The 27808-nt window shown below is 43.5% G+C and overlaps 1 protein-coding gene and 1 long non-coding RNA gene across 3 annotated transcripts; one reads left to right on the top strand and one right to left on the bottom strand.

Annotated features, from left to right (window-relative positions):
• Positions 1-35: 35 nt before the first annotated feature.
• On the top strand, positions 36-20927 carry LOC135377580 (protein CASC3-like). Of its 2 annotated transcripts, none has more exons than XM_064610103.1 (8): positions 36-238; positions 878-958; positions 2516-2737; positions 8447-8616; positions 11242-12344; positions 12421-12659; positions 13035-13172; positions 18018-20469. In XM_064610103.1, the coding sequence occupies exons 1-8, from the start codon at positions 116-118 to the stop codon at positions 18126-18128; spliced, it is 2187 nt and encodes a 728-aa protein (XP_064466173.1). In that variant the 5' UTR covers positions 36-115; the 3' UTR covers positions 18129-20469. The 2 variants fall into 2 exon arrangements, with proteins under 2 accessions (XP_064466173.1, XP_064466174.1); XM_064610104.1 differs by lacking the exon at positions 18018-20469 and adding an exon at positions 20747-20927 and having other exon boundaries at positions 37-238.
• LOC135377581 (uncharacterized) lies at positions 20801-27218 on the bottom strand. Its single transcript, XR_010418133.1, has 2 exons — positions 27126-27218; positions 20801-21704 (listed from the first exon to the last, which is right to left on the bottom strand). It is a non-coding gene; the product is annotated as an uncharacterized LOC135377581 (long non-coding RNA).
• Positions 27219-27808: the final 590 nt, after the last annotated feature.

Genomic DNA, 27808 nt, shown 5'->3' with positions numbered 1-27808 from the left:
TTGCCGGCCTGCATTCGTCGTGTTGGTCGTGTTTCACCAGCAGGCTATGGCTGGAGGCGCTGGATATGGCCTATGACTATGGCTATGGCTATGGTTTCACGTACACTTCACAAGCATGGCGGACTCTGAAGCGAAGTGCGGGTCGGAAACTTCAAAATGTCCCGAAAATGTGCAGACACCGTCTGACCATTCCGAATGTTCTTTTGCTGATGCGGTAGAAAGCAAAGAACCCGACCAGGTTAGATTTCTGAACATAGGGCGTTGCTAAAGCGCATTGACAATATTATTTTTTTGCGCATCATTGGTATGCAAGGCTTATGTTTTGAATGGAACACTTGTACTAGCGTTGTTTCTTTACGAAGCAGTAATTGCATCCCACCGCTTCGTTATGAATTGTTTTTGCTGAACTCCATGATTACTTTCTGTGTGACCCTTGTGCCACCGTACTGCATTTATTTATGGATATTTATGCTTGGAATGTGCCAAACTTACTGCGCTATACTAGTGCTATTAGTGCTGGTGTTGTTTTTCATCTCCGTTACTATATTTTTTCCCAGTTTTTATGAAGTGGAAAACATTAGTTGTGTATTAGAAGTTTTGATCGTCTTGCAGTAAAATGAACAATATGAAGCATGTCAATGATGAGCATGCCCATGTTGAGACCTCGGCGTCCACTATTTTGCAAGTGCCGGTAGTTCATTGTTCTACTGCATGCTCACTGCGAGATCAGCCTCTACTGTAGGAATAGGCTGGACGGGAGGCGTTGAAAGACGTCATTATGAATGCAAGGATGACTAAGGACGTGACGAATTGCGCTCCTTCGTATGCTGATAGTGTCACGTGTGGGATGATTACTCTTTGCCTTTGATTTCAATAGGTGGCTGAAGAGGATTCTGTCGAACCTGATACTTCTCCTCCAGATGCATTGGAAGATAAAATGACTAAGGCCTCTGTTGAGGTATAAAATGTTTTGGTTTAGTACAGCAGCATGTACACACAGTCATGTCCTGCTTATCCGTAATGCAGTTACTGGAAAACTTATCTGCTTAGCAATACCAGGAATGGTGTTGCTACCATTTGTTTTTTACTTGGTTATCCGGAATTCGCTATTTGTATTCATACATGATGTATTGGCAACAGTTTTCCAGAACCAGTATCATTGCAATCCGATTGTCCAGAAACTGCCAGGGTACCTATCCCTGGCATTTGGTGGCATGTGCCTTGTCCTGGAGTAACATCACCTCTCACATTTGCTTGTTGACTCCCTTTTGTCCAGAGGTCGATCAGCGCAAACATGTCTGGACAGAGGGTGTTGATGGTTCCCGAGAAGGGAAAGCTGCGTTTAATATTTACCGGGCACATAAACTTGTGTTTCATACATAAAGTGCACACATCTGCTTTCCTTCAGGAAGCATTTCCAGTCTACAGGCCTGATTCTAAGAACCGCTGATCGTTGATGCCAGCAAGCCTACCATTTATGGTGTTCTGCGGGAGAAGTTGCTTTCCAGTGACCCAGTGATCAGAAATGAAACATGCATGCATATCTATATCCTTAGGACTTGAAGAAGTGTATTTTACTTGGCTTGGTCACAGAGAAGAAGAGAAGTCGGAATACTGTTGTCAGTGGCGATATGCTCATTGAGAATGCGTAGGCTTACAGGTCTGCATTACATTCGCTTACCCGGAAATTCACTGTCTAGAGGATAGAAGGTGGGAACGCAGGCATTCGGATAAGCGGGCCATGGCTGTACGTAGCACAAAATGTGGAGTGCAAATTCTAGATTGTTGACTAGTCCATGTAGTTGTATTTACAGTGGCGTATCTAGAGCTACCTGCGCCCATGGCAACATGGGTAACATGATGTCCTTGGGGATGCGTTTTCGTGTGGTCCGCACTAGGTTTCACACTACAACCTCCCTAATGGCGGTTGCTTTAGATCATTTATGAATGTGTCAGGTTGAGTGCCCGACCTGGCACATTCACACTCGACCACATAATGGCGCCCCTGTTCACCTGGCGCCCATGACACCTGTCCACACCTGCCACACTCTAGATACGCCACTGTGTATTTATCATATGATTGTCCATCCTGACAATTCCACTGCCGGTACTACATAGATTGGATATTGTGTTCCTTTCTTGCCTTTTATTCTAGTATAAAGCTTTTACCACAGTCTTGCGCAAAATTCCACTTAGTGAAAACAAGCACAGAATCTTTAGCCAACCCAATGGACACTTGAACCATTGTACTGCTTTGATCCCGAAGTAAGGTTGTAAGTCGCCCTACCTCTGATATTCAGTATTATTTACTATACAAATCTCTTAAAAACTCTCAAAAATCTCATTATGCATTATAATAGATAGTAATAGGCTTTCAATGTTGCTGGTTGATCCGTTAAATCCAATCAGATGTGCATACATGACGTGGATGGGATATGGGACTCTTTGTGAAATACTTTTTGTGGTTCTTGCCATCATATATTGTGCTTAAATTTTACTTAATGAATGCTTTCAGGAAACTTTGCTCGAGCGATTCCTCAACTCCACTCCACCACCACTGTCATGTGAGGATGTAGAAGGGGGATGTGAGGGTACAGCTGACATGCCTGATGGGGCAGGAGATACCTTCCTAGATTTTGACAAGAGGGATGACCCAAGGGAGGATGAATATGATGATTCAGAGGATGATGATGAAGAAGATTGTGTTGAAGAGGAGAGACAACAGGGGGATGGCCAGGTAAATGTTTTCCTTCATTCTGCTGTGCTATGTTTTTCCTTTGATGTGTGTTAAGAAACTTCTATTGAAAAGTTTAAGGTTTCACATAAATATTAAAGTAAATTAATATAAATATATGTTTTATTAGATTTATTAGGTTATTTGTTAAAAATATGTGTTATTTGTGCTTGACTTGAATAGAACACTTCATCTTTTAAAGTTCTGCAAATACCTATTTTTATAACTTTCAGCTGGATTTTCATATCTCTGTTTTTTTCAAATTGTCAAGTAAACACAAAAGTCCAATCTGCGTTTTCATTGCCTGCCACCTAGAAATTCTTGATTTAGCAGCAATATAAGGGTCATTCCAGCTCGACCATCAGGGATGTTGACGAAATTTTTTTGTAGTGTTCCCCTTCACAAATGCAAAATATTTCGGTCACAGAGCTAACTGCTTCTCTGCTAGGCGGTGCGAAACTTCCACGTAATGAGCAAAACCTTACTCCCTTTGTGCATCTCCTGTGCGCCAACCGTCTCAGCGGATTGGGAGAATTTAAGAGAGATGCGCTTGGACAAGGGTATGTCTATTTGTGAGAGCGTTTCTAGCGCTTTTGAACCAAAAATAACATAGACGAACGACTGCCGAAGTTGCACAAAACTTCCAATATTGATGATTTTTTTATGTCTCGTTACGCATCACACATCAAAACAATTTTTTTTACTAATCCACATAGTGTGGGCATTACCTCAAAAAAATTTCAAGCCCCTGGGTGCAGCCGTTTCCAAAATAAAAAATCCCAAAGTTCACTTTTTTCACAAAAATGCCTAAGTAGAGACGGCAAAAAAGCAAACTGCCGAACGGCCTAGAACGTCAAAAGTAGCATCAAACTGTAGATCAGTTTTTCTAGTTTGCAGGAATAGAATATCTCGAGGGTGTTTTTTCTTGTTAGGAATATAAAATTTTTTGAAGTAGAGCGGTGTAGCCGCAGGTGAGGCTTTCAAGTTCTGATCTCTCCCTCCCCCTCCAAACACTTCGCTGTTTCACACTCCTGCTGTAGTATAAGTGCTTGTGAATAAAGGAAAGGTGAAAGGACAGTCGTTGCCCTTGAACGTGCCGGGCACTGACTTTCTTGCACCATGGAAGTTAGCGCGACGTCAAGGGCGGTCCTTTGGATCCCCAAATCCGCGGTGCTGTGCAGTTCGCTTTTCACTTCACGAGGGAAAGCACATCGGTCAGTAACCGCCGAGAAGATCAGAGGAATGAGAATGCCGATATTGCGCAAAGATGCTCATTCGGACCACAGAAGTGTAGGCCTTTCCACAGCATCAGGAGTATTCAGCTTTCAAGTCTCACTGAGGAACAGCAGTTCATAATATCGTCTTGATCTCGGCGAAGCGCTGTAACCATCAATGACGTATGTGGGTACCACTACTACCTCTACACTAGTAAGTACCCGTTTGCAATAGCATCCAGAAACGGCGCAGATCCTTTTGCAAATCACAGGAAGAAAGTTCGGGGCATAAAGAGCATTTCCGTCACCTTAGCCCGAAGGTTGACGTCAGTTGGTTTGGCACCTGGCGACAAGCTCTGCCGGACTTGTTACAAGCTATGTATAAATGTCAAGGAAAGCGTCTCTGAGAGCGTCCCTGTAGCTTGTCCTTCTGTTGCAACACATGACAAGTCCGCGTCGAACGGCAGCAGTGATTACGATGCAGGGAGAGGATGGTTGGGTGCCTTTAATATTTCCTTGGAGGCTGTCGGCGAAACTCCAGTGAAAAAGAGAAGATATATGACACAAAATGAAATATACGCCAAGAAGAAATTGGTTAAGATTCAAGAAAGTGCTAAGTCTATAACAGAAAAGAGCCTCTGGGTCAGAGTGCCCATTGAAGCAACAGACTAAACGCGTGCGCTAGGTGACGAGTACAAGGCGTTGTTCTCGCTGTTGAAAAAAGAAGAGACGAGAGAAAAGAACAAGAAAGAGCCTGTCGCCAAGCACACTTCAGTACGTACTTTGGCACCTGCATCATGGTCTCTATGCAAAGTGATGGAGTACTTCGGAGCACCGGAGAGAACGGTTAGGAGATCTGGGGAGCTGAAAAATAGCGAGGGTGTGCTCGCAGAGCCACTTCCTCGAAGGGGGAGACCACTACCAGAAGCCATACAAGTCAATGTACAAAGCTTGTATGAAGATGCCGCAACAACATACGTTCTCAAAAAGACGTTCTCAAAGGGCACCAAAACAACCCATGATAGGCAAGCCTGCAAGCCGCTCAGGCTTGCCTATCATGGAATTTATCCACCCGCTTGCATTTACGCCATTCTGTCAAGCACCAAAAGAAGATGCTTCTAGTCAACCTTCGTGAAGCATACTGTGAGTGGATGTAACGCAACCTGGGTATCAAGCTTGGGTTTTCCATGTTCGCATCCTTACGTCTGCCATGGTGTGTACTGGCATGCGCTCCTGGGACACACTCTGTTTGTGTGTGCTTGTACCACCAGAACTTGAAACTCATGTTTGACGCAGTGGGAGTGAGGCAGGAGTATAAGCACTTCTTAGAAATGATGGTATGCAGCATCACTAGCGAAAAGTGCATGACAGTGACGTGCAAAAGTTGTTTAGGTGTCTCAAAGGTTCGAGAGAAGTTGGAAGAGGAGGAGATACTTCATTCTGACTTCTGGGACACTGTGTCATTTCAGCAGTGGGTACCCGGAGCCCAAAGTAGTCTTCAGACGACGGTCCTTCCAGCCGAGGATTTCACAGAGCTTCTATTGTCCAAACTCGAGAGCTTGAGAATGCACCATTTCATCAGTAAAGAGCAGTCCAAATATTTATCAGCCCTAAAGGACGACTTGCCTACAAATGAGGCTGTAGTCTTACTCGACTTCGCTGAGAACTACAGCTTCATCGTTCAGGACGCCCCCCAATCCTTCCACTGGGAGAACACACAAGCTACGATTCATCCGATCGTGGCATACTTCTGCACTACTGACAACCCCACCCTTAAACACAAATGATATGCCATCATCTCAGATTCTGTGGCTCACAACACAGCTGCTGTGCACCTGTTCCAGAGGACATTTCTCGGTCACTTTTTAATTATCCACAACGACGTAAAGAAGATCTACTACTTTACTGACGGAGCAGCCTCCCAGTACAAGAACCGAAAAAACTTCGCGAAACTCTGCCACCATGAAGAGGACTTCGGTGTCTCTGCCACTTGGAACTTCTTCGCCACCTCCCACGGTAAACGGTAAAGCGACTCGCCGCGAAGGCTAGCTTGCAAAGACTGCATGAAAACCAGATCGCAAGGACAAGACCTATTTCTATGGGCTGAAGAACATCTCCATGACATACGAGGGGCGTTCAAGTCAAACCGGGACTTTTCATTTTTTGCAAAAGTAAAATGAACTTACAGGCGGGAAATTAGTTTTATTTTTCAACGTCAACTCCAGCTGCACTAATGCACTTGTCCCAGTGTTTCACGAGCGCTTGGATGCCAGCAGCATAGAAATCCTTACTGGCGCGTAGCAGCCATGATCGGACCGCATTCTTGACTTCGTCGTCGCAGCTGAAGTGGCGGCCCCCAGGGAACGCCTTCAGTGGCCTGAAGAGATGGAAATCGCTGGGGGCGAGGTCCGGACTGTAAGGGGGATGTGGCAGCAACTCCCAGCCATGTTCCTGTAAGGTGCGTGTCAAGAGATGCGCGGTATGCGGGCGTGCATTGTCCTGTAGGAGGAGGACTCCTTTGGTAAGGAGGCCCAGCTTTCGGAAACTGGAGGTGTTCATGAATGATAGTGTTCAACGTTCCCACAGAAAGGTTCGTCTTTTGAGCCAGTTCAAGACATGTTATCCGTCGGTCCTTGAGGATCAGGCGCTCCACAAGTTGGATGTTCTCAGGAACTCTGACACTGGGCTCTGAGCCGCCCCGGCCGGGATCGTCCTGCACTGATGTACGGCCGTCGCAGTACCGTTTGCACCACTCAGACGCTTTGCTGCGGCTAAGTGTATTGTGGCCATACTGAGCCTGAAGTCTTCTGTGAATTTCAGATGACTTTACGCCTTCATTCACGAGAAACTTCATGACAATTCGCTGTTCGATGTGCGCGCTCACCTCGTTGTCAGCCATCTTGTCCAGCTCGTGTCTTCTGTTTTGCACAAACTTTGGACAACCACATGGTGAACGCGGAGGCCTGTCGCGTGTGAAAATGACGAAAAAGAAGTAGTGCGAGCCATTTCTACACTCAGGAGACAGAAAGTCCCGGTTTGACTTGAACACCCCTCGTACATCCAATATGGGTGCCAAACGAAAAGGTTTGCGAAGAAGAAGAGATACTCTTAGATTGGTTCCGGAAAGGTCTTTCAGTTCCAGGTACATGCAGCTACCACCATTTTCAAGCGTGGTCGCAGACACACCTGAGGGCATCATTAACATCAACGTCAAACAAAGGCGATATTTTCCGCATTTTATGGTAGTGTGTTACCTAATTTGACGTTCACTGTGAAATGTAAACTTCTAGTGAAACTTTCCGCCGAGACGCAAGATAGAAACATGCGATCCGGTGGTAATTGTGTGTGTTATATTGGACTCAGTCATGATTTATTTGTTGTTGTCGTTGTTGTATGTCTTTTCAGCTCTGTGTTTCCCGTGTCTTTAGGGAAGTGTCTTGCCACTTGTAATATTCTTTATGTGTTAGTCATTAAAGTGTATATGACTCTCAGCAGTTAAGAGCTGTCAGGCAAAAGGAACGCTCGGAACACGGAAACCTCACTTGTGGCGTGGCCTCTGCACTGCTCTGCTCCAAAAAATTGTGTATTCCTAACAAGGAAAAACACCCTCGAGATATTCTATTTCTGCAAACGAGATACATTGATCTACAGTATGATATTACTCTTGATGTTCTAGGCCGTCCGGCAGTTTGCTTTTTTGTCGTCTCTACTTAGGCATTTTTGCGAAAGAAAGTGACCTTTAGGATTTTTTATTTTAGAAACGGCTGCACCTAGGGGCTTGCAATTTTTTTAGGTAGTGCCCACACTATGTGGATTAGTCAGAAAAAAAATTGTTTCGATGTGTGATGTGTAACGCGGCATAAAAAAAATCATCAATATTGGAAGTTTTGTGCAACTTCGGCAGTCGTTCTTCTATGTTAGTTTAGGTTCAAAAGTGCTAGAAACGCGCTCACAAATGGACATACCCTTGTCGAAGCGCATCTGTCTTAAATTTTCCCGATCCGCTGAATGGTTGGCGCACAGGAGACGCGCAAAGGGAGTAAGGTGTCACTCATTGCGCAGAATTTTGCGCCACCTGGTGGAGAAGCGTTTAGCTCTGTGACTGAAATACTTTGCATTTGTCTTGTGCACGTTAAGGGGAACACTACAAAAAAAATTAGTCGAAATCCCTGATGGTCGAGCCACCGACCTCGGACGTTTGAGCTGGAATGACCCATAAGCCATGTCTATAAGATTTTGTTCACAAGAAAGGTTACCTCATGGTTTAAGGTTGGTGATTTAGACATTTCTTGCCAAATGTGAATGTAGATTTAAACTAGAATAACTTTTGTATTGCTTTGCTTCCCCTACTATCAATCATTATTCAGGGCTTGATGGTCAACAGTTTCAGCATTCATGCAGCTGCACTACAGTTGCATTTTGTAGGTTCCTGCAAGTTTTTTTAAGTGCTTCAAGCAATCTTTATAATACACGTTCTGTTTTTCATTTTCTGTTGCAGGAGAGTGTTGAGCCCACAGACGCTGCTGACAGAATTCTAGATTTTGACGAAGATAAGCGGAATCCACAGTATATTCCTAAAAAGGGAGCTTTCTACGAGCATGATGATAGGGCAGTAGGTGGAGAGGATGCCCCTCCTGGAGCAGATCAAGCTAGCAACGAAGATGACAAGTATGTTACTCAAGTTAGACAAAAAGAATAGTAGAATAGAGAGGCAATAGAGATGATGGCAGAGGATGCTACAATGCCACACAGCTTGCTCATAGTGGTTGTGACTGTTATAATCTAATAGGGCTGTTTTATAATCATTAAGGGTTTTCCTGCCTCAGCAGTTACAGCAAACTCTCTTGTGTTCCTGGGAGGTGGTTGATTTGTGTGAGAATATCAACGGAAAGCAAATTGTGTGTGTGTGAAAGGCAAGGTGTGTGCTCGTGAAAGCACACACAAAACCTGTTTTTCCTTAGATCACCTGACAAGAATGTCTTGTCTTGTTAAACTGCTTATTCAGATTCACATTACCATAATCTCATCAATAATAGGCACCACAGACTATGCGCATCAACCTAAAGTTAGACTTTCTGAACAAAAGTACCGTATATAACGCCCATCTCATATAACACGCACGCACGCTCAGCCAGTCTGTGTTCATGCTAAAAAAACAAGGGAGCATCACATTGAGATATCACATGATAATATGCGTAATTCGTAGCAATATGCGGCTTTGTGTCGCGAGACAACTATGATCATTAGCGGTGCCACAATTGATCATGCATCGAAATCGCAGCACATGGCACAAAAGTATTTACAATGTTCATTGTGGAAGAGTTCGTGCCTAAGCACCTTGCCAACATGTCGCTGATGCCCTTGGACAGATTCGAACCCGCAACCTATGACTCCAAGCTTGCTGCTGTGACAGAAAATACCACTTATAACTAGGGCCTGACTTTTTCGGGTGTATTCGGGTTAAATCCCATTACGGCATATTCTGTCGTCAGGAATTCGGGTGTATTCGGGTGATTTTTTTTTTGTTTAATAAAAATTTGTCTTAACCTGGAACTAATGTTTAGCAATGTTATCAAACTTTATTTTAATGCACGCTTATGAGTGTGCCACGCAACCCGGATGTTTTCGGGTAGATTCGGGTTAAACCCGAATTTTACAGATTTCGTTCGGGGGGTAAATATCGGGCGGATACGGGTTTAACCCTAAAAAGTCAGGCCCTACTTATAACGCGCAGGAGGAGTAACGGTAGCCAGATTCTGCCGTATAGCAGTTTTCTTGCTAGTAATATCTACAAGTACAGTAGACTTCCGTTAATACGACTTCCAATAATTCGGTTTTCCGCTTAATTCGATCAAATTCGAAGGTCCCGTCAAATGCCCATCTGTTTCTATTGATAAAAAAGTTTGTACAATTTTGTTTTGTACAAGTTTGTACTCATTGTACAATTCGATCGATGCGTCCGCGAACCAGGCACCTGCGTCGCCCGCACCGCACATAGCAACAGAAAGTTCGCCCTAAAGCTCAGGTGGCATATGTTAACTGAACAGTACTCATCCGTTCCGATAACCGCGAGTTGTGGTGCACCGTACGCGATCATATTTGCATACGTAAGCGATAGTGTTTGTGGTTCTGCGCATTGTGCAGAACCATCACGCATCCCGTACGTATAGGGTTGCCACCTTTCAGAGTGAAAAATACCGGCTGAGGGAGAGGAGGTAGAATAGAGGGAAAGGACGAAAGGCTCGTGGGAGAGGGAAAGTGGGTGAGGAACGTTGTAGCTGGCTCGACACAACCACCAACAGCTTTGCACAACCACTGCTCTTGTCCCCTCCAAACACAAGACTTAATAAACAAGAGTGATAATAATAATGACAACGAATAATAATAATAATAATGAATAATTAAGAAAACGACTGGTGACTGCGGAGTTGGGTCTGTGTTCCAGATTTATCCAAGCTGTAGTCGAATGTTGAAGGCAAAACCCCACAAAAGCCCCTATGAAAGGTCTTGAGCCACAAATACCAGCAAAAGGCTGCCGGTATTACCTTCCTACCGGCAACCGGCAGAGAGCGCAAATAACTGGCCGTGCCGGTATAATACCGGCCTGGTGGCAACCCTACGTGCGTACACAAAGCCGATGGCGTACGATGCACTAAAACTCAATTCATTTGGTGGCGTCTCTCACGAATGCCGGGTTAAGGAGGAAACGATTCCTTTCTCGTCTTCGCTCAGTTTTTTGTTTCACGTCTCACTGGGCTTTCGTTCGGAAACTGTCAGTGCAACAAGAGTGTGATACACAATGTGCGCTTGGCGAGTTTTGATGACTTTGTGGAAGATGAACAACATCGTTGTCGGACGTGTCCTGCTTGGGCAACTAGGCGGAAGCGAAACTGAAGGTGATATCGCCGAAAGCATTCAGTGTGTGTGTGTGCACTGAATGCTTTCGCACACTGCGAGCTCTCCGCGAAATGCCTGCCTCTTGCCCACAAAGGTGACGTTGTCCTCTATAATTTTTCCACCTATTCTTTATTTCGACCTTCGGATAATTCGATCAAATTTTGCGTTCCCATCGGAGTCGAATTAACGGAAGTTTACTGTATTGCGATTTTTTACAGCCTAGTGCGTAAGATATATGTTAATAGAGAACTGTAGATACAGTCAACCTCTGTTGTAGGTCTACTCACTAAGGCTGTACAACTCCCAAGTACTAGTAGGAGTACCCAGAAGTGCTTGCCATAAGGCATGTTGTCTGAAATGCATAGTGTACGGCAAGAGCTGCAATGTCCTTTGCAGAGATGGTCGACGCAAGAAGAAATTGTGGCACGATGAAGGAGTCTGGGGGCATGACATGTTTCGTGAAGAGGAACAAGCACCAAAGTCGAGGGAAGAGCTAATCAACACCTATGGTTACGATATACGGTCTGAAGGAATGGCTCCCCGAGCTAGACGAAGGCGGCGCTACAGCCGCGGCCCCAACAAATACACACGCAGCTGGCAGGATGAGGATGCCTATGCACCTAAAGGATCTTCATCTTTCCATGGCGGGCGCCGAGGTCGGGGCCGCAACCCGCCCTCGTTTGAGGAGGAAGACTTTCCAAAGCTTCCAGGTAGCTCCCCTGCTGAAGTGCAGAAGGAGACTGTGTCAGAGCCTGTGAAGACACTGACCTTTGAGAACTCTCATTATGGTGGTGAAGAACAGGACGATAAGAAAGAAGTCAACGAACACCTGCCTGCCCACCAACGACAAGGAAGAGGCGAGTGGAGGTCATTCAGGAAGTCCAACGCCATGCAACAGCGAGAAAGTAGGCCCGTCCGTCAGCCACCTCGTAGGCCTCCTCATGCAGCAGATGAAGATGACTGGGCACCAAATGAACTGCCGAAGGACAGTGATAACCTTCGAGGCCATGAAGGTGGAAGGAGAGGAAGGAGGCATGGAGAAATCTCTGCCAGAGGCTCAGGAAGGGGTCGGGGTTGGAATAAGCAGAGCAGTCGGATGGATGAAATGGAACTTCTCGGGGAAGGCATAGGAAAGATGAATGTTAAGTCGGAGGATATGCACAATTCTGTGAGAGATACAGCAGTAGTGGATGCTGGTATGAGAGAAGAACATAGTCAGCTTAGAGGCGGCGGAGGGGATACATCAAATAGACCCAAGCGTTATTCGTCTCTTCGTCAGAGGCCTCCGGCAGAAGTCACCCCTTCATCATTTGCTCCACGCCCTGCCCAGTTCTATGACGCTTCATACCAACAACCACAGCAACAGCAATACTCAGAGGCTACACCTGCGCCTGTCTCAAGTACTGGTCCACGACAGACGCCTGTGGGAAACCAGCCGCAGCCTACTCTTCTACCTCCAGGGCACTTTCCTGCTTATGCAGCATACCCTGAGGGTTTCAGTAAGTACTGGGAAACATTGCCTGTCAATTTCCGGCATTTGAATTGCCATTCACTGTACTTTTTCTGTATTTGCAGTTCTTCCGCCAGGCCAGCCTCCTGTTATTGGTGCCACTCCTCCTCCTGTAATGGCGCCAACGCAGCCTCCCGTACTGACACCTGCACCAGCTCCTGTGATGGCACCTAATCAGACACCCGTTATCCCTGGTTCCTTTCTGCCACCTACAGGAATCGTTGGCTTTACTGCACAATATGCAACATACTCGTTCCCACCACAGTACAATGCCACTACACCTCCAGCTCCTCCACCTCAAACCGTGAGTGGACCTCGCGCAATTGTGTTACTGTTTGTACAGCTTCAGGTTGTGTTGCATTTGTGGAATAAACCAAAGGGGGAAGATTATTGTGCAGAACAGCAGGGGCTGCTGTGCAAGCTTATAAAAACTCTTCATTATTATCGTTGGAAAGCTATACTTTGACCCACATTGGGTGTCTCAGAAGTCGACTAAGGAGAAGCAACGTACCTGTGGTTCGAAGTATGTGATTGCAGATGCCTCCTCCATGGTACAGTAACATCTTCTGTAGCCAAAGTGTACTCTGATTCCATCGTGGACCTACTTGTTGAATGACATGCATTTTACTGCAGCTTTAACAACATGACATGATGATGGTGTTATCCTCTTTCTCTGCAGACTCAACCACAGGTATGTCACGGGGGCATTACTTACTACAACACGCAAAGCCAACAACACAAGCAGCGATCCACTCCACCACGGCGGCCCAAGGCAGCCATCCCTATTGTGCCACCTCCTGCATCTGCTGCACAGCAGGCAAGTGCTCTTCAGCAACAACATGGTGTTGGCGTGTGTAACATGACTAACCTTGCAGTGAACCTATAATTCCTCATCTTTGGGGACTGGAAGAAAACAACAACATGCAAGCAGCATGTCTTAAGCTTAAGATATGCTGCTTGCTTATTGTTTCTTTTTTTTTTGTTTTTTTGCTATACATTACTGTCCCTTTTACTCTTTGTTTTATAATTAGATATATTGGCCACCTAAATGGCTTGTGATTTTACGCAAGGTTTTTATTGTATTGCGTCAGCTTTTTACATTCCACTTTGTGTGGCATATCTCGTTTAGAACAATCTTTTTTACTTTTAACTAGTAATTTAATAACAGCTATTTTGAAAGTTAGATGGAAGCGACGTTTTCATTAACTTTCGCGGTAGTACGCATTTTAAAAGTGAAAGTTTTATGAATAGACGTATGTTTTTAGGTTTTCTGTTTTCCTTTTTTTTTAATGGGAGATTGGGGGGTAAAAATCTGGTTCAATTTCAGGAGCTGGGAAGTGTGTACAATCAGGCTATGTGGATATATATAGGGCCTGAGTACTTCTGATTATACCAGATTAAGCCAAACATTGCTTCCCCCAATTTAAATTAGCAAAACAAACGGTAAAGCCAGATATTTCCCTGACAACTGCTGGACCAGGGAAACCAAAGTCATCACAAGTAACACATAATTTTGGGAACTGTGTTGTAAATGCGTAGGTACGCTCATACAAACTGTCAAAACAGAGACCCTGCTACCTCTTAGATGCATGATGTATGAACTAAATATTGGTACTCTGTGTCTGCTGGCATGTCACATGTATTATGCAGAGTAAACCGAACAATCAGATTCTACCAGATTTGGGTTCAATCAGGTTCAGTTCAAGCCAGTCACACCCGAATTATTGAAGCAAAATATAATCCAATACCAACCCCCCCCCCCAGGCTTTGCATAAAATTGCTTCTTTTACATGCACATACCACAAAATGCACTTCCGTTAATCATTTTATCATTCATAAGAGTCAGGGTGAATTTAACTAAAACATTTGACCCATTGTATACTATGAGCTCGTTCACATCCATTACCAGAGCAATTAAGTAGAATGTGCTTTCCAAGTGAGCCTTGACTGTTCATAGTAAGATATGAAACATATAGCATACTTACTATATGTTGCAGTAGTAGTAGTACTGGTGTCTTAGCATTTCAGTAAGGACTATCCCTCGTCATTTACACACATTTTAAACTCCCAACAGTTTCATGTCCCAGTTTTTGTGCTAATAGATACTGGGTTGTCAGTTGTTTTTGAAATGGCCTTAAAATAAAATCGTCACATCTCTTCTGCACTTTCTAAGCTTGATTGGTGTGCCTTTGGTGTTCTGCTGGCAGCTGGTGAATGCATGCTTTCTGCATACACAGTACACTCTCCTCAGTTAGTGCTTGGTATATTACTGCGTGTAATGTAATGTAAAAGTTGTACTAGAACTGTACTGTCAGTAATCTTCGCACATTACGTTTGCTCACACTATACGTAGGTGGGAAGCAAGGAAACAAAATGTCCAGGGTTTATGCAAAGTAACTATGGTACACCCTTTTTGTGTGATACAGTCGAGTCCGTTCGTTACATTCTTTGATATAACAATAACTCTGATATTACAATCCAATTGCTGGTTCCTGTCAGCTCAGCCGTTGAAGCACGTGTAACCAAGACTTCGACATATCGATCGTCGTGGTGCGTTTATTAGCGCGTAACTCACTAGGGTTAGATGCGCACCTTGCAGAGTGTGCAACTTCGAAGGCGAGAACCAGAGGAGGTTGCTGGGGCCTTTCCACATGTGCTACAATGGTGTCTACCTACCTACCTAAATCCGTTTTGATGAAGAAAGGCCCATTGCTCAACTTCAAGTTGCACGTGCTCGATGGATTTAGTACCAGTGCATAGCCTGATTGAGAAGTTCCGTGCCTTCCAAAATGTGAGTTGGCAGACGGTTGCGCATTGCCACTCAAACACGTGGTGACGAATTGCACGTGGACAAGGCACGTTTCTAAAGGACAACACAGTTCTGATAGCGAGAACGATGATGACTACGGCACTGGGTGACGAGCAGCGGCGAAATCGTCGGCCTCAAGAGGTGCAGAGCTTCACGTGGTATCGGCAGTTATGTTGCCCTTTTGACACAAAGCTGCATTAATTTAGAGCTTGATAAAACGCTTTCATACTTTCAACAAACATGCATGTTCAGCAGCATTCTACTTGTATCCTTCTACTTCATTGACGTGATCTCGACCGGCGATTTCGCAAAAGTTCATGTATGACGATACTCTGATGTAACGATTGGACTTCGTGTTCCCGTCAGTATCATTATAAACGGGCTTGACTTATGTGGCACAAGTATGTTGACAGTGGGCAAAGGTAGCAGGTGAGCAGCTAGATGAGCCTTGACCATTGTCCCAAGTACATAATAATGTTAATTGAGGAGCGTGTACATTGCTTTAGTTTAGAAGGACTGCGTGCGAGGTCTTTCCCTGTCTCGATTTAGGCTGAACGCACTGCTATCTGCTTTCTGTGGTGTTGGGAATGGCACTGCAATGGGAATGGCTTATGCATGTTCTTGCTGTGCGTGGAAGATGTTGCAAGTCAAAGATGTGCATTGTTGTAAATTACAATGTGGATGCATGCGGCAAAGCAAGCCTCGCTCTCAATTTTTCACAGGTGAGCACCTGCTTCTGCATTGGTAGATTAGTACATGGTTAAACCTCAATGTAACAATCTAAAATAGTCTATGAAACTCCATTATACATATTGGGTGTGCATCATTCTGCATGGTAACATACACATACTGAGCAAGTTGACAACCAACCACGCTATTCTGTTCTATTCTATTCATTCCTTCCTTGAATTTTGGGTCGAAGCTTCTGTACAAACCCTGGATAGAAGACTGTGAAAGCAACACCAGAAACCATAATGCAAGAGAGGAGAATGAGCATGTGCATGCGATACAAGCTGGTAATTGACACTGCCAAAGACAGGAGGTTGTTAGGAGTGTATCAGTATGGAAACTTTATGTCTAACATGCATAATGAAACCATTTGATAACATTTGAGAGAAAAAAAAAAAGAAACTTCAGTTTTGAGGAGTGAAATATCTGAAACTGGAAACTTTGTTACATCTTGGAATTTATTGCATTGAGGTTTAACAGGATTTGTGCATGGCATACAAGTAACCTCAGCTGCTCGTATTGCATGCAGCAATGCACCAGCTGTGTATACAATATAAGGAGCAGTTTGACAATATAGTAGACTTTGTTAATCAGACCCTGACATTGCTTTGAAATCTTTCGATGTGAAATTCAACAAGTTATGAGGGAAAAAAGATTTTATATCAAGGTCACTTTTACTCTCCAAAGTAGTTCACGATCAACTACTATTGATTCTGCTTTAAACACGCATTCTAAAACGTGCCCTGTAGGGGCACTGGCATATTTGATCTCTCTGATCCACGCTGCCTGAAGCACATCGAATTTCGAAGGGTTACTGCCACTCTATCAGGTGTGGACGCGGGAAAGATCAGCTTTAAATTTTCCTGCTCCCTGGCTAATGCAGCAGGCATGCTTGGCTCCGCAAGATTTCAAAGTTTCACGTCAGCGTTTGGTTCGAAACTTTGGTTCAACTTTGCCAGCGAAAAAAAACAACAAAGAAACAAAGAAAAAAAGCTTGCATAACAGACAATGGGCTGGAAACGTTTTATGTGCATTTCCCAATTTTTTGGCGGAGCGAAGCCACGCGCTATTAATGCATGCTTCCTTGTAGTTGTAAGAAAATAATGTGCACCACTGTTGCAGAAGGAATGCTCCATTTTGCAACTTGTTTTCTAGTGCTCTACAATCGCTACCCGCAATCAGCAACTCCTCGCCACTACTTTTGGGAGTAGTTTGGTGCAACATTGCAGACTTTTACCAGGATGGCGCAGTCTACTGTATTTGTTGTGATTGGTCACTGTAGATTGCTATGCTCTGCACACTAGATATGTTTAGTGCCTAGGTATTTGCATATTGCTACATGTCAAGAAAGCGAGATGTAAGCCTGTTTTCAAAACAAGAGTCCTCCAGTATCAGGCCCGACATTGCTATTTTCAAGAAATTAGTGGTGACAACTGTCCATACAGGTCATATTTCTGGTGTCTAATGGACCTCTCACATGTGGTTACTATATCTGGGCCATTGTTAATATTATAAGTAATAATAATAATTCGGGACTTTATCTGTGATCATGAGCAATGCCACAGTGGGTGGGTCTATGGATTAATTTTGCCCACCTGAGGGTTGTTTAACGTGCACCAAAATCTCTACACACGGTACACCACATTTAACATCCCTTGCGGAGGGCTGCGTGCCTGGGCAACTTGTCCCCTTCCATCGAGTTTGACCCAGCGATCATGGGACCAGCAGGCGACCACGCTACCAACTGAGCCACAGAGGCTGGATATATTATAAGTCACTGTAAATGCTTTTATGTGGTTTTACAATTAGTGGTTAATAATGAATTCATAACCAAACTGGATGCCTCTGAACTTACATGATGCAATATGCAATAGTTTGTAACCAGGATTATAGTACGGTATGCTAACCAAAGGGGCAATACTGTATTTTAATCCATAACTTAAAAACCCGAGAGTGCAAGATTATTGCATGTGTGTCCACATGTAAAAGCGGATAGGGGCAATGGGCATTGTTCTGAGGTAGGGAAGGGGATCTAGAAAGCTTGGGTGTCTGTGGTCCTGAACTGTTTACCACCACTTTGTCCTGGTGTAGGAAAAGTTGCTGATGTAGCACATTGCTGTGCAGGATGAAGACAAGGAATCTTTGGTGTCATCAGTAGAAAAAGTTGAGGAGCACTATGACATAGCTCCAGTGGAAGCATCTAGCCCAGCACCTGCACCACCCGTAGAATCTTAGCAATAACAGGTTGATTGTTTGGGTGGGCGAATGTGTTTGCTGTATGCATTATAGATAGGTGCTATGCTCTTACTTTGACATCAGTTGTGGATGTTAAAGGAGTCTTATGCTAGCATTAACTAAAAGGTGAAATGAAGAAAAGCTGTTGCATTCAGTGATTGAAACTGCTGGCTGCAAAAACGTGCACCTTCTTTGTACTACATACCACTCTCTACTGTGCCTGGGGCAGCACTTGCACTGTGGCCTTTTAACTAACTTATAGCCACAATATGAACCCCACAATATAACCACCAATATGAAGCCACAATATGAAAACTTGATGGAATAGCCATAACAAATATTTACTGTTAAATGTATTTACAAAAATTATACTGTGTGCATATCTGCAATAACTTTGTTGCGTTAACATTGGAGAGTAGTTTTTCTTGAACCAAAATTTTACAGTTTCTCTGGGCATATTCTAAGCTGCTGTTGGTTACAGGGCATACCGGGATGTGTTATGCTGTCTTGTACATAAGATGTAATCAAACATTTTCGGGAAAATGTTCACTAATGTAATACTACTAGGGTAAGTCTATTTGCAAAATACTGCCCTTGACATCTTCAGAACTTCCTAGCCCTTCTCGCACAGGCAAGGTGCAAGAAAGTGCCACAATGATAATATTGTGCATTTCCTCCAGTGTGCAAGAATTTGTGATTTGCAAACTTCGGTAGTGCATTCAGGTGAAACTTATGAGGTTTTGACATTACCCTTAGAGTTAGTTTTCTACACCAGTTTTCTATCTGCTTGCTTGTATTGTTTGTGGTATACGTATACATAGATGCCGATTTTGATACATCATCAAAATGCACATTGTTGCAAAATAGGCACATATATAGGGTGTTTCAAAAAATGTGTCATTCGGACTTTATAAAAAAACGGGGCGACGAAACAATACGGGGTAAACGGCACTTGTGTGGCATCTTTGCCATCTTGCAAAAATATTTTCATTTGATTTTAATTAAAAGAAATCAAATTTCTTTAATTGAACCTCAAAATTTCCCAAGTCAACCTCACGTTTTTTTTACAGATTTTGAAGATATTTTTGCAAGATGGCAAATTCAGTTGCCACACAAGTGCCGTTTACCCCGTATTTTTCCGTCGCCCTGTTTCTTTATAAAGTCCGAATGACACGTTTTTTTAAACACCCTGTATATACGTGAGGACTTACTGCTTGTGGTAGGAATTATTTGTGCCATTTGCATGAATAGCATTTCTGCTTTGAAAATATTGTACACATAGAACATGTGCAGGATACAGTGTACTGTGCTGTGAGAACACCTGTAATTCGTAAGTTACTTTTATTGGTTACAGCTTTACACTGTCCAAATGAAGTTTTTCATATGCAGGACTGTCATATCTCATTTTTTGACAAATACTTTGTGTTATATTTCTTGACCCTTCTGAATGTAGAGTGAACCATAATTCAACAGCTAGTACTGTGTTGGATGTTCTAGCTGTCTTAAATTTCAACAAATGCAATGCACTTGTATGGTGATGCCTATTTTTTCATTATTGTAATTTATTTTCAAGCTGCACATTAGCTGTTCAAGCCAAGGCTTAGGACTGTTTCACACTAACGTTTTTCATCGTCTGTGTTTTTCACGGAGCCAAAACTGACCCATTGGAACCTGCGGGGCTGGATTGCCCTTAGGTTCTATTTATGAAGCAAACGGACGACAAAAACATTGTGAAGTGGGCCTTAGTGTCATAACTTGGGCTGCCAAAAGTGGTGGCGTGCCCCCAAGATGAGTTAGTTTTTTTTACATATAGGCGTAACCTTTTGTGCAGATTCAGTGAAGATTGTCTTCAGTGACTAATTCTATAATTTTTCTCTGTTTCCATGATTGATCATGCTAGGCAGCTTTGCATTGTCATTAGTGTATTGTTCATGAAATTCATGAAATTCTTTATGCACTTCGGGGGAAAGTCTGCTGCACTTTTTCTTGCTATTAGTTTCTGTCCATTTGCATGGGTTCACATTCAAACAAATTACAAATCTACTTAGTACAAGTTAGACTACCTTATGTTATATAGTTTTTGTAACATGTAGCAAATTGGAAGTAACAGACCCTGGTAGATTGGTATGGGAACTCAAATTGTGTGATGCATCTCAGGTACCTTTGTACACATCTTCACAAATGCATTTGATAATGCAGTAGACCATCCCCTTCTTGTGGTACTTGGAAGATTTTTTTTTCTTTTCAAAATCCTACTCCACAATAACCTGTTGTGCAAAGCTATTGTTGTATGTGATCAATTGAATAAAAGTTGGTTGTACATTGCATAAATGTCCACATAGAGGAGAGCACTTGTCCCTGTCTCGACCAACATTCTGTACTGACTCAAAAGAGAGTTCCCGGATCCCTAAAAGGGGAGCCTGTGGCATATGTTTTCAGTTTTTCAGAGTAATGGAAAAAATGCTAACCTTACTAATGATCTATACATATTGTCATAATGGTAGTAGCTGTCACCCATTTTTGTTACACTTTGGCATTTTATTTTAGTTTGTCTCTTAATATTTCAGCTGTAGTGGTTGTCCACTAAGTAATAATGCCCTCTCATTTTTTCATTCCAGTGCTTGCAGTTTTCATACTGGAAAGGGTTTTAGAAGATTGTGTGGAACCCCAAGTTTTTCTTTTTTCTTTAGATTGAAGCGCATTCAGCTTGCAAGTGCCGCAGCACTTTTGGTTGTTTGGAACATGCTGTGCAGTTCAAAAACTACAGCATTGTTGTTAATATATGTTGATGGGACATTGCGTTGTGTTGTGTATGTGCAAGAACATTTCCATAAACATAGGACACCAGAGAAAAACAAAATTTTTTGACACTGGATATTTCAGGAACTTAAATGGTCATTATTTAATAGGTTGAATTTAAAAAGAACACTGCCCAGTTGATTTGTGCTTTGTTTCATTATGCAAAGAAAAACTGTACATGTGGAGCTCATTTGCAACATAGTCATTGGCATGCTGACAGCTATAGGAATGTGGGCTAAAGCCCCCGTAGTTACCCTGCCTTATGGTGGCATAATATGCTTACGTGCCTCACAGTATAATTTGGTGGCGACCACAAAATCTGATCCTGTGTTACAATCCACAAGATGGTAGAGTTCACTATACGCAGCAGACAAAATGGCAAAAAGTAAGCTTACAGGTGACGTCATCAGCTAAATATTGAGAGATCCCTCAAAGAGACATAAGACAGCATAAATGCAGGTCAGCTGGTGGAAGAGGTCCATGAAGAAATATAAGCCTGAGCTTGGGCAACACTCTCAAGGACGACAACACGTATGACAGAGCTGTGCTTCCTGGTAGGCCTTTTGTTTTAGCAAACCTCATTAAAGACGTGGCAAGAATGTCACAGACTTCTGTTACTAATCAAAGAACCAATGGTATCAACAGTGCTTCAATTTCTTGAAGTGTTCGCAATTCACATGGAATCACAGCACAGCACAGGTCAGCACGAGTCTTATAAGAGTCTTACAAATCTTGCTTTTTTCTTCAGATTTTTTTCCATTTCTTTCGAAGTTGGAACTGCAAGCAATGCGAGATTACCATCCTCATAGCGCAGGTACTGAACGTAGCTAGTCTCCTATTTGTAGTCAATAATTGGTAGTCCCTTCCGGATAAATATGCCCTTAACTTCACGCAAATACATGCCACAAGTACTACACGCTTGTCTGTGCTACACACTATGTCACGCATTGTGCATAGACACATAATGTTCCACGTGCAAAAAGCTTCCCCCTCGCATAAATTTTACTTCTTTCATATTGCAGAGCAGATGCCCTTTCTACAAACCACTTTCACACAAGTAGCCTCACGGATTAATAAGGCCAAAGCCGACATATATAAAATTCTGGAAACCACCTGTGCGCACCAAAGCTACATACGCGAAGGCGTCGATACAGCGTCAGTACCAGACCGTTACGCATGAAATCGCCACGGGCGTCGCTGTTGATCAAGCGACCCCACTGATCTCGATTGTAAAAGGCTGGATCGCGGATAGGGAGCGCGATCGTGCGGCAACCGGCCGCCATCTTACTGTACCCAAAACAGTCGCCGCAGCGATCATGGCAACTTCTTGCAATTACGGTCGTACCAACCGTACCGGCAATGATACCGGGCCGAAATTTGTACAGGTGAGTCATTCTTTATCAAGGTATAAATAGGCGTCCATTCTGTACATTTATTTGACAATTATGAAGTGTTTTTTTGTCCAAAACCAGCACTGGGTGCAAGTTGTTTGATCGCTCTTCCGAGGTTCAATCGAACCCACTTGCATTTTACCCGCCGGCAAATACAGTTTGAGTGCATAACATGCTGGAGATAACATGTTACACTACACTGATAGTGGTGTCATCAATATGTGCGAGCACTCGAGCGCTTTTCTGCATGCATTGCTAGCACGGTACCAAGTGTTCTCTACGGAAGCAAGTGCACAGTCATTTCTTTGAACCACCTTCGCGTATAAGTTCAGTATTACGTCATAATAAGACCAAGATAGTCACCCTTTTTCTTGTATTGGTATTATTTTGTGCCTTGGTTTGATTTGTGACAAAGAATCCTACGTAACGGTGGTGTGGTGTGACTTGGATACCGCCTTTGTGTCTGAGCTATGTTGTCAGCTTGTTGCGATAATAATAATTTGTATCTTGTCGTGTTATTTGCAGCAGTGTGGTCCCTCAATACAGGTTTCCTCACGGGGGCTACCCGGAGGATCGTCTGTGTCATCGAGCATCACCTGTGTCATCGTCTGATGCGATCGAGCTTACAGATAAGTATCATGTTCCTCATTCACGGGTTCCTACTGTACGAGGAGGAACCACCCCAGTGCACGCACTGTGGTGATCCTCTCTCAATTTTGTACATTCTCTTTACATGTTCACATCATGGAACACATCACTTCAAAGAGCTTTATATACACCTTAGACCCCTTCACCCAGCATTGTGTCTTAGTGATGAAGCTATAATTTCTTTTACAACAGCGTTTAAACGTTGAAATTTTTAAAAGATATCAAGATTGTAAACCCTGTTTTAAACTGATGTTTTAAACATTTATGCGATGCTTTTACTAAACAACATGTTTATTTTCAACTAATTGCAACCTAACAAATGTTCTCTCCTTCACAGCTGCCTCGACATACGCAAGAAATGGGTGCAAAACCTGAGCAGTGCCCACAAACTTCGATCACCGCAGCACCTCCAAAAAGTAAAAGCATATGTGTCACATGAGATTTTTAAAGGTATTCATAGCAGTGATGGCCAGTAGTTAACTACATGTAGTTAAACTACCTGATTGTAGTTAAAAGTAGTTATCAACTACTTGCAGAAATGTAGTGTGCAACTACTAGTTAAACTACTATTTCGAGTAGTTGGCTACAGTAGTTAGGTTACTGCAGGCGCCAACCACTTCCGATTTTGCCGCAAGCTTTACGGCATGGCTGTGCTTCCGATTTTTACCTTGAGCTACTTGTTTGATGAGAACGGAGGTGCAGAGCAATTGTGCCGTGCATGTGTACTAAATTTTCACTTTTATCACTGCTTGTGATTCATATTTAGGGGTCTTAGAACGTTATAGAATGGGATTGGTGTTGATGGACAACATTAAGTAGTTATAGATGTAGTTAAACTACACTGCAGTAGTTAAAGAAGTAGTTTTAACTACCCTGCCTGAAAAGTAGTTGAACTACTAGTTAAACTACTCCATTGCAAAGTAGTTAGTAGTTATAGTAGAAGTACTTAGTGGCCATCACTGATTCATAGTATATAATACCTTGTATTAACTGTTGTAGATCTAACCCACCTCTACAGTGTACACCCTCAGGAATTAAAACTCGTTGCGGAACTGTGGTCATTGTTTCAGTTACTGGGCATGCACATATATGCTATAAGAAGAAAATTATTTCTTGAGAATGCACTACTGTTGATCAAACTCATGCAGCTGTAGGTTTACCTTCGGGCTCTTGGAACTCTCTGTAGTTGCCTTAGCTGCAGGAGGAGTGTCCTCCAGCATGTAAACTACTTGCAAAAATATTGACGTATTTAAGGTTATGACACAGATTGAAGGGTTTCAATTCAGGAAATTTGCAGTGGCAGGGCCTGCCAGAGTGAAACCTACTGAATATTTATGGTGTCGAAGGGGCGGTTCCTTCAGGACAGGAATATCTTGGATGGGAGCAAAAAGCTTGAAATTAACAAAGTGTTGTTTGCATTACGCAATTTGTAATACACTGAACACATAGGCAGCAAAACAAAAATTTAAAATTCAGCATGTATGAAAATTGGGTGCAACAAATTTACATAGTGTACCTGTACATTGTCATTTCTGTGATATATATTGTCATTGCAGGGAGGTCACAAAACAATAAATGTATTGTTTTGTCACTTCCCTGCGCATTCATTGTATCTTGAAATGCGTATATGCCAGAATAAATGTTGAACTTGAAAAATGTATATTTTCTTTATTCATAGAGCATAACATCACTTATCTTTACAAAAGCATATCGTGTTAATCTTTGTCACTCAGAATGCACAACCAAGAAAGCCATCTTCCACTAAACATCACGTTTGACAAGATTCAGTTGGTATCATTTCATACACAGGGAACACCAGGGCTCCAGTTTCAAGCTCCAAATCGTCATGTTGCAGTTGGGAAACCGTACATGTGTAGTGCAAGAGAGCCCTCGCACATGAAAATGTAAGATGGGAGTCACTGTTAATGCAAAGTGACTCCTATGAGAGAGACTGACGCTGAAGAAAAGTGTGCAAACTGCGGAAAGTGCCATAGAGGGTTTTCAGAAATCGTGCCTGGTTTCACAGCAGTGCTACCACATTCCCTTTAGGTGACGATGATAATGATTGGAGTTTCAGATGTGCAGCTGCATTTTTTGCAACGTGCTCCACATAACTAGCATGACAAAGTCAGCAGTGGATGGCAGGCCCCCATCCTTACGCAGCTTTGTTCACGCTGCAGTTCTATTCAGCAAAAGCATGTGAGTACGCGAGAAGGACATTCAATTTCACCTGCAAATAATCAGAAAAAATGAAGGAAGAAGAAAAAAGAAGTGCTGTACTTCAAAAGGATATAAGTTTTGTGTCTCAAGGAGGTGTTACCACTTACTAAACAACTTTATTAAGTTTACATCAACACCTAGATTAACTGGCCTAAGCGTAATCTAATTGCGTGCAGTAATTGTTTGGGATGCTTCGGTGTGTTCATATTTGCGAGGCATTACATCGAAGACACCACTGTCGTTCACTAAAAGACCCTTTCTTGCTTGATATCAATCAAATTAAACGCATACGCCTGTTTGAAACAACGGCTGTGATTCTACGGGGCGATTTCTTTCTACCATGCGGGTATCCCTTCTGGGACCGTTCTTTGTGGAACAATTTTTGTCCAGAACGCAGCACGGGATATTATATACATGGTTGTTGTTAACCTCACATCGTTTCTTATTGAAATATTGGCTGGGAAACGTGCTGTAGTACAATTCCCAGCGCTGCACTGCAGTGACGGTCTAGTTTCGGAATGCAAAACATAACGTTATTAAGAATCGAAATGCAGGGCACCTGCGAAACACTGTTAGGATACATCAGTATACTGGCACCTTACAAAATCGCGTGACGACAAACAATGACCAACGCCTGTAGCGCAATAAATACTCACAATCTCTGTTGCCTCCCATTGTTTCCAATGGGCACACGCAGCGTTTTAGGGCCCACCAACATGGCGGCCCGAATGCGTGCCTCTCTCCCACGAGCCCCTCTCCCATACGCGATCCAGCCTTTATACATAGAGATCAGTGAGCGACCCAGAGCCCTGAAGCGACCGAGCGACCGCAGCGCCTTCCAGCTAGTGCACAGTGCCCATAGCCCATAGGCTCCAGCACTCCTCGGATCAGCGCCGCCAGTTCGCCGCGGCGCGTTTGGATGAACTTCCCAGGGGGGTTCAAACAAACCTGTGTTGCCAGGTGTACTGAAATTTCAGTAGATCTACTGGACTTCGAGTCGGTCTACTGCATCGTGGTCTACTGAAATACTGAAAAAAGAACAAAACGCGCTTAAAGTAGCACAGAAGTCATTTTTAACACCCAGTTTTCTTCTTATAAAACTGTTAAGTTTGCCAGTAAGATGCACCATGCGAAGTAATTTACACCACACAGTCATAATTATCGCAGAAACTGAATTTAAAATATGCCGCAAAAAGCGACCGTGCGCAACGGTGGTGAATAGCAGTGCCAGCCTGTGATCTGCCTGGAACCTCGCGCTGACGCTATAAGGAGAACGCTCGCTGATTGGCCTAGAAAAATGTTGTCTGCTACTCCGCTGTCGTCTGCTACTCGGCTGTTCGGGGTTCTGATAAAGCCTTTCTCCTTGCTCGGTAATGCTTCGGGCGCTCCTTGTATCCCCAATTCTCCGGGAAAACTGGCAAAACAGGTTTACGGCTGCAAAGGAACAATGCGCTGACCCCCACTGATCGGCAAACCAGAACGAGTCTCCTTATGCCGTCATCGGTGACGTGCCATCATACCTCCTCATCCTCGTTATAGCTGGAGTGGCGAGTTGAGGGTGAAGGCGCGGACCCATGTTTATGTGAGTTTTTTTCTGGTAAACAAATTGCACACACCAAAACCTTTCGCGCTATTCGGTATAAGGACACACACACTTTCATCAGATGTCTTAATCTGAAATTTTTTTGGATAGCCCTCTGTACTCCTTTAAATCTACTGAATGTTTTGCTAGAAGCGTGGTTTTACATAGCGAACTCCAATTCACGTTTGCTCGCACTGTCTGGTTGCATTGTAGCCCGAGTACGAGTGTCGTTTTGACATAGTGAGGCGTCTATGTGTTATCTGCATCTGCAAGCAGTCACCTTTAAAACGCGAGCGGCAAATCATCGCAAAGACATTGCGGAAGTATGCATATTCTACAGGACACCCGGTAACATACCAAACAAGTCTAGTTCGGACGAGTTTCGATCGTTAGGAAGTTTCGTTGTAAACCTCCTCTGTTTGCCGCATTCGAGCGCGTGCGTGGAACGGATATTTTCTGAAGTCAACCTTATGAAAACGAAACAGCTTTCAACAGAAACTGTCACTGGACTGCAGCACACAGAGCGACTGATAAGAGACAAGAACTGCTGTAACTTCACTGTGACTTAGTAGAAACTGAATGTACATATCTGTATAGGGGGAGCCAGAGTACGTGATTGAATGACGGTGTGCAACGTTTTTACTGTGTACACCATATATAAAATGTACATTTTACCTATTCTCTTGCCTATATATCGTGATAGTTCGTGTTTACTTATCATATGGCCCACTAGTTAGATCGCCGTGGAGCGTTTCGCCCTTGTTTTTAGTACATCTACTGAATTTTCTGATGCCGACCTCCTGAATTTCCACCTAAGTGACCTGGCAACACTGGTTCAAACGGCTGGACGCGCGAGCAGAGCAGGGATTTCCCTACCCCCCCCCCCCCCCCCAGGGGGGGTGTATACCCTCCCTGCATTTTTGCAACCCCCCCCCCCCCTGAAATTTCTCAGGTAACTCCACCTAGCTCGGCCTCGGCCACCAACACGTTCTGGCAGTGAGTCCGGTCTAGCCACCATACCTGTACTGTTAAACTTATGC

This window comes from Ornithodoros turicata, chromosome 1, assembly GCF_037126465.1.
Source record: "Ornithodoros turicata isolate Travis chromosome 1, ASM3712646v1, whole genome shotgun sequence".
In the NCBI taxonomy this organism is placed as follows: Eukaryota; Metazoa; Arthropoda; class Arachnida; order Ixodida; family Argasidae; genus Ornithodoros; species Ornithodoros turicata.
The sequence above is the reverse complement of the archived record's forward strand: the minus strand, read 5'-3'. Positions and strand labels throughout refer to the sequence as shown.

What these genes read in the sequence shown, in the direction of transcription:
- LOC135377580 (XM_064610103.1), top strand. Translation starts at nt 116, where the DNA reads ATGGCGGACTCTGAAGCGAAGTGCGGGTCGGAAACTTCAAAATGTCCC. An exon ending in AAAGCAAAGAACCCGACCAG is followed by an intron (nt 239 to 877) that starts GTTAGATTTCTG and finishes TGATTTCAATAG; the next exon opens with GTGGCTGAAGAGGATTCTGT. An exon ending in AGCATACCCTGAGGGTTTCA is followed by an intron (nt 12,345 to 12,420) that starts GTAAGTACTGGG and finishes CTGTATTTGCAG; the next exon opens with TTCTTCCGCCAGGCCAGCCT.